This window comes from Sceloporus occidentalis, unplaced genomic scaffold (assembly GCF_023333645.1).
Source record: "Sceloporus occidentalis isolate IW3139 unplaced genomic scaffold, rSceOcc1.0.p SCAF_5, whole genome shotgun sequence".
NCBI lineage: Eukaryota > Metazoa > Chordata > Lepidosauria > Squamata > Phrynosomatidae > Sceloporus > Sceloporus occidentalis.
Window position 1 is genome coordinate 183,283,711 of NW_028316985.1, and position 7,441 is coordinate 183,291,151.

Below are 7,441 nucleotides of genomic sequence, written 5' to 3' on the forward strand. Positions count from 1 at the left end.
AAAGGAGACTCAGCCTGTATAAGCTTTTATTTAGAAGCCGAAATCAGAGTTGGTACATTTTTGCTGACTCTATTTCCAACCAATGTTGCTTCCGACTGGAGTCCTGCGGGGAACCTCAGGAAGGGCTGGTTTAACTCAGGCTGTCCATCTGAACTTGTGCTGCTTGTTCTCTACTCCCAGGTGCCTCATCAAGTGGTTGGAGGTGCGGAAAGTGTGCCCCCTGTGCAACATGGCTGTTCTCCAGCTGGCCCAGCTTCACAGCAAGCCAGATCACCATGGGCTCCCACAGGAACCCCTCCCGGGGGCAGCAAACATCGTATAGCTTCCTGAGAGCCACCCGCTTCTCCAGCATAACCTGGAACCCAACGGATCTGCGCAGAGGTGCTCTGATCTCTGGACCTGCTGTGGATCGCCTCAGACTATCGGGCAGGGTTCCTTTTGTCTCTTGAAGAGTTTCCCAAGGTGCACTGGAAGGAGGGAAGGGCATAGCACTGTGCCCTGCAGTGCGACGAGAATGCCAAATGGCAAGCCTGTGAGTTTGGCTTTGCTTTAGTTCTTTTTTTATTATTGTTTTGTACAAGCACTTTACAAAGGACATGTGTAGGGTCTAGGATCAGGTGCCTGTCTTCCCATTCAAGTGGGATCGAGGGAAGGAGAAGACAAAGCCCGAGGGGATAAGGTCAAAAATCAGAAACACGCCAGGCACTATGCATGTGGCGTGCATCTCAGGCCGAAGAGACTCTGTACGCTTTCCCTTCCACCATCACCACTTTGGAAGAGACTGTGCCCTCACCCCAAACATTTACACCTCCCTGGTGGTTACCTCATACCAGATTGCCTATGGGATTCCAGGACAGAACCAACAGCAAGGCAATACCCTGATGAACAATGATCCAGGACTCCTGATTCTCCCTTGTGCCAAGGCATGGAGAATGCTGACCCCATGTAGCCTCTAAGGAAGTGTGACTTTCTGGAGGTACCCCTGTCTTGTGGTGTTTCAGGGGAACGTGTTCAGTTGGGCAGCAGACTAGCACTGGCCTGAAGGTTCCTGTTAGGCACTTGAGATCCACCTTTCCTCCACTCCTGCCTCAGTAAACAATTCCATTAAGTGCCCCAAGGGGAGGACGAGAACAGATCTCATCTCACAAATTATTGTCACCGGAATGGACAACTTGCATCTTTGGTAAGAAGCCTCCGCCCCCCCCCCCCCCGCAAAAAAAAAAAAGACCCAATAAAGCTTCTAGTAAAAGGACCGATGGATTCAGCACTGGGATATGGGAATGTCCCTCTCCATCATGTAGTGTGCATCCACTCAAGCCATGCGCCGCTGTAGAGGAGCAGTTATTGTTCCAAGTTAGAATGGATTTTTTGTTTAAAAAAAAACAAAAGCCAAAATGGCAAATGCAGCAACCGTGAAATTGGAAGTCTTAGCCACTCTGTTAATGCTAAGGGCAAGTTTTGATGATAGGGTTCATCTGTCAAATTTGGATAAGTCGGTGCAAGAAGAGCTCAGCTGGATCAGACCTAAGGCCTCTTTTAAGTCCAGCAGGTTTGTTTTTTTTTTGTGGGTTTTTCAGGCTATGTGGCCATGTTCTAGAAGATTTTCTTCCTGACATTTTGCCAGCATCTGTGGCTGGCATCTTCAGATGCTGGCGAAACGTCAAGAAGAAAATCTTCTAGAACATGGCCTCATGGCCCGAAAAACCCACAAAAAACCATGGATGCTGGTGATGAAAGCCTTCGACTTCACACTCCAGCAGTTTTGTTTCCCAAGAACAAGAGGCGAAGGCAAATGTCCCTTTCTTGGCGATGTTCTCCAGCAAATGATATCCAAAGGCATGTACTTTCTCTGAATACCCATTGCTCGAAAGCAAACCAGAACCGGAACAGAGGTTACCTTTTTAGGATGACAACTCCCAAAATTCCCTATGTAGCACTTACTATGCTGGCTGAGGGATTCTGGGCACTGCAGTCCAAAAAGGCTAATATTTCCCCCCAGCTTATTTCACAAGAGCCATCACAATGATCACAATGCCTTTTCGCCATTCATGGCTTTTCCAATCAGTATTTCAGCTCCCTGACCAAAATCCGAACCAAATTGCCAAGATTATACCAAGCAATAATAGCATGAAACACTCAAGCAGGGGAAATACATTGGGTTTTATGCAATTTTTCTTTCCATTTAAGGCTCCAGCCGAAGGGCCAGTCAGGGCTTGGCTGGAGTCCAAGTCACCTTTCACTGTGGATTTGGGGCCCCTGAAAATAATGAGGGTTCACTATAAAAAGCAGGAGCCAAACCTAGGTTTGGGCAATTTAAGCTCCCTGCAGATGTTGTTGGACTATCTCCCATTAATCAGAGCCCAACAAGTCCTGGGTGGCCTTCACCCTTTGTTGCAATGCTGACTTTCACATGAAAAATGTCAATATGGCACCTCTGGCGTCTCTGGTGTGGAATCCAGAGTCCAGGTTAGCTGTGCGTATTATTTCAGTCTGTACAAAAGAGGCAGGATATCTCTCCAAATCTTGACCTTCCTTTGGGGAGTGAATTTTTGTTTTTTAATCTGTCTGTGCTTGCAGTTGTGCAAAGGATACAGGGAAGGTTTTTGTTTTACAGTATTACATTGTACAGCGTGGGTTTTTTCTAACAATGGCATCCAAACTGTTCTTCCTCCATAGGGTAACTTTCCAATAGCCGATCGATAATGTGGCATGGGTTTTGGTAGCAGCAGTTAAGTGATAGCTACCCACACTTAAGATTGTCTTTTTATCATTTTAGGCTATCCCGATCCAGTCTGAACTTTCCCTTCGCCTTTCCCCTCTTTCCCCCTTCTTTTTGTAAATAGTGTGCGACTCTCTGGAACAACAGAGTTTATGAACCTTAAGGGATCCTCCTCCTGGATTCATAGACGCCTTTGTACACTAAGATAAAATAAATAAAATTCTGCAGCAGAATATTTTTTTTAAGGAAAAAACAGAAGAAAGAAAACATTTGCTGGGTTATTATTTTGTAAGCTATATTTTTGTATATTTAATTGCTATTTTAAAATCCTAATGCATCTTTTTTGCTAATCACACTATTCTTAAGTGCGGGTGGGAAAGGGGTGGGGAGCAAGTTTGCATGTGATTTGACTTGAAATGTAAATAAAGGCAGATTTTTTGGAAATAAGAACTGTGTGGGGGAACTCTGTTAATAACTACTGACTAGTCTTTGGCAAAGAGCCATATACGTAGTTACTTCAGGGATAGTTAAGTCTCATCACCTTTCCCCACACATTCAAAATACATCTCCTTAGGCTGAGTGTCCCATACGCCTCACGCAATAAGTCAGAAACAACTTGAAGGCACACAACAACAAGATCCATTGCAGTGACGTTCATTGTTCAGAACTGACCAGCAAATGTTAAAATTGTCTAATTAAACTACATACAATTTCAGAGTTCCGGCTGGCCTAATTCTTGTTCATTATAATTAATAAGCACACTTCTCTCTTTCCCATAACACCCCTTCTTTGTTGTTACATCCAAATTCTTTCACAGGAACAACCTTGCGAAGGCTTGGCTCATGCTTGCCTCCCTTCCATCCCCTGTGTTTGAGATCATCATGACTTGATAATACTGTTTCTACTGTATAACCCATTAGGCCTAATTTCCAATATTTTATCATAGAATCATAGAGTTGGAAGAAACCCAAGGGCCATCCAGTCCAACCCCCTGCTATGCAATCAAAGCATCCCTGACAGATGGCCATCCAGCCTCTGTTTAAAGACCTCCAAGGAAGGAGACTCCACTACACTCCGAAGAAGGAGTGTGTGCCATTGTGGAACAGCCTTTACTGTCAGGAAGTTCCTCCTAATGTTGAGGTGGAATCTCTTCCTGGAGCCTGCATCCATTGCTCTGGGTCCTAGTTTCTGGAGCAGCAGAAAACAAGCTTGCTCCCTCCTCAATATGACATCCCTTCAAGTATTTAAACAGGGATATCATATCACCTCTTAACCTTCTCTTCTCCAGGCTAAACATCCCCAGCTCCCTAAGTCTCTCCTCAAAGGGCTTCATGGTTTTCAGACCCTTCACCATTTTAGTTGCCCTCCTTTGGACACGTTCCAATTTCTCAATGTCCTTTTTGAATTGTGGTGCCCAGAACTGGACACAATATTCCTGATGGGGCCTGACCAAAGCAAAATAGAGTGGCACTATTACTTTGCTTGATCTAGACACTATACCTCTGTTGATGCACTCTAAAATTGCATTGGCCTTTTTTGCTGCTGTGGTCTACTTGGACTCCCAGATCCCTTTCACACATATAAGTCTCGTTCAGCCATGTGTCCCCAATCCTATATCTGTGCATTTCATTTTTCTGCCCTAAGTGCAGTACCTTACATTTCTCCATGCTGAATTTCATTTTGTTAGATGTGGCCCAACTTTCTAGTCTATTCAGGTCATTTTGAATTTTGATCCTGTCCTCAGGGGTATTAGCTACTCCTAATTTGGTGTCATCTGCAAATCTGATTAGTATGCCCCCAATTCTGTCATCCAAGTCATTGATAAAGATATTGAATAGCACTGGGCCCAGGACAGACCCCTGTGGCACCCCGCAGGCAACTCCTGGCAGTGGCTGACACAGGAAGAGGAGGTCATCCTTCTGGACCTCTGAAGGATCCATGGGCAAGAGTCCAGGAGGAAACCTTCTCCTTTCTGCAATCTGAGGACAGGTAGATGGCTCAGGGAGGAAGCCATAGCAGATCAAGGTGCTGAACTCCTGCATCCACAACAAAAAGGATTCAGCGCACAGGAATAAGTCTGAATTGTTCCTGCATGTATCACCAAAAGGATGCCAGCCTATATATTCATTTGCAATGTCTAGGCTTATTTTGGGTAATTTTTGAGAGCCAGTTTTTTATGGTTGCCAAAAGAGGTCACAGATCAAAGATCAGGTCATGCAGATTTTTTGGGAAAACTGCTTGCCAGTGTATTCCACAAATCATAAGAGTTGGATGCATTTTGGATTAAGTTTTCAGTTGTCTCTACAAGGATCACCATGTTTTTGTTTACTTATGCAAGGCTTACCTGACCTGGGGTGCATCTACACTGTAGCCGAACAACCATTTAACTATGGGAGTATAGATTTACACTACACAAGCAAGATGTAGGATCTAGATTCACAGCATTTATGGCAGCATAAAGCTATAGCAAGATATCTACCATGTGGTGCGTCTTCCCCAGAGCTCTTTGTCCTGTGGCTGATGAACATTGCCCTGAATTTTTATCTGGTTGCACCAGGTGGAGGATTGGAGGGGAAAGAAAATATTGTTAACTTTGGCTAATCCACCAAGTCTTCTGTGTGAGATGTGCAGAAACTAGCTGAACAACAGCCTGCCTATTTGCTGACCGTAGAAACAAGTTCATTTGGTCATAGCTGGCAGAAGAGTAGAGTTCCTATCTGGGCACACCAGGAATAGCTTGGCATAGGCCCCAGAAAGCTTTCCAGAATATCAAGCAGGTGTCAAAACATTGCCGTTGTCTGCCATTGAAATGCGCTGCAGGTGTCTGGAAAGAGATTTTAATGTTAAGGCTCTGCGAGAAGTTGATAATGACAAATCGTTCCATGGGGCCAACCCAGGGAACCTGATCTACAATGTGAATTTTCTGCCTTGTAGATGGCAGCATCTAATGGCAACAGGCAGAACCCATGGGAAACTGTTCGCATAAATTGACAGGGAGCTGTGCTTCAGACTCAATATGTAGAAGAGCGAACATTATACATTGTAGAGTGTATCTCTCTTCAAGGATGTGTTATCACTGAAACTGAAACATACACAATGGTGCCCTATAAAAAATGGAAAAATCAAGGTTTGATTTTTGGAATTTATATATTTAATTTTTTCAAGCCATGGATGCTTGAATCCATGGTTAAAAAAATATGTGGATACAGAGGGCTGACTTTGTCTGCATACGTCACTGACAGAATGCCAGCCAATTAGCATAGTTACACCAGAGTAATGCATCAACAACCATTGGTGCCAGGTTGCAATCTAGAAACTCTTTGGGTTACTATCAATTCAGGAAAGAGACCCTGCCCCCAAAGGTTCTTCAGCTGGTTCTCCTCTCTGACCTTGTCACATGCTTCCGTACAATTCAAATTGCAAGGAGGATTCCAGATATGCCAAGCTGCAGCTCTAAGTAGAATCGGGGCCCAAACAGGTGGAAATAGTAATAATAGTTGTTGGGCCTCTGACTCATTGGCTTTGAGACATGAGAAGGTTGTGATTCCTCTAATGCAAGCAACGCCTGCTAGGATGCTTTTTGCCACTGCTGCTGTTGCTTCCTTTTCATGCCTGAAGGTGGCCAGACTTTTTCCAAACCTTTTCAGAACAGAACTGAGACCAAGTGTTTGTTTGGGAAGAGTTGCTGGGTGGAACCATGCTGCCATCTAGTGCTTATGAGCAAAGCTGGAACGATGACGGCTGAGTTCACTACAGCCGTCATCGCCTGGCTACTTTTAAACAGATCTAGCTGAGGGGAATTGTTTTTGCAGTATTTTCCCTCGAAATGCAAACAAATTAATATCCCCGGTGAGAAAAGCAATGTGCAGAGTGGCCATTTTACTTTAAAATCCCTGCATTAAAATATTTTCTGTTTCAGTTCCATTTTTCAGTGCTCTCAAGTGCACTGGAGTTCTAGTAATACTGTCTGCGTCATGAAGCTCCAAGCATGGGTTGACTACAGTTCCCACAATCCCTAGCCATCAGTCACGATAGCTATGGCTTATGAGAGTTGAAAGTCCAATGCTAAAAAGTCAGTCAGCCTTCAAAAAGGAATCTTGCATCCAACAGCTCACCAATACATCTTCAAAAACCACACTCTTCCTTTCCTAATCCTTGCACCCTTCCAGTTCTACTAACCTTCCCCCTCCCTGAAATGAAGCAATTTCCTACTTTTGCATTAATGACCATCTTTGAATAGGATGCTCAGCATTATTAAAGACAATGAGTGAAAAACAAAAGCCTGGCTCTAAGCACATAAGCTCCTCTTGACCTACTTGCCCTTCATTATGAACTCTCATCATCAAGGGACTACTGACTTTGTGGAGGTGCACACTCCTTGGGGGGGGAGTGTATTTTTAAACATGCAAAGAGAAAATTCTTTCTATTCCCTTAATTTGCTAGATAGCATGAGAAACAAAATTAAGTCAGGCATCTTGCTGCAAGGGCAGATGAGTCAATTACCTCTCCTGCCCTGAGACCCTGGAAAGACACAGTCAGAGGGGATAAAACTTGGCACTGAGTGGACAAATGGACAAGAAAAAAATACAAGTCCCCTTTGCAAAGACAGTAATCCTGCATTAGGAGTACAATCACTCAACATCAGACTAAGGGTCTGTCTAGTCCCTGGATGGAGAATTTAGGACTATGGGCCAGACCATCTGGCTCTTCTTGAAAACCCAC

At 44.3% G+C, this 7,441-nt stretch overlaps 1 protein-coding gene across 5 annotated transcripts in view; it reads left to right on the forward strand.

Moving 5' to 3' along the window:
• LOC149313254 (RING finger protein 24) overlaps positions 1-3,669 on the forward strand; it is a 72,850-nt gene extending 69,181 nt beyond the window's left edge. For all 5 annotated transcript variants that reach the window (XM_089526361.1, XM_089526362.1, XM_089526358.1 and 2 more), the window contains exon 6: positions 181-3,669. In XM_089526361.1, the coding sequence (XP_089382487.1) occupies positions 181-322 (142 nt within the window). In that variant the 3' untranslated portion in view covers positions 323-3,669. The remainder of the gene's footprint in view (positions 1-180) is intronic.
• Positions 3,670-7,441: the final 3,772 nt, after the last annotated feature.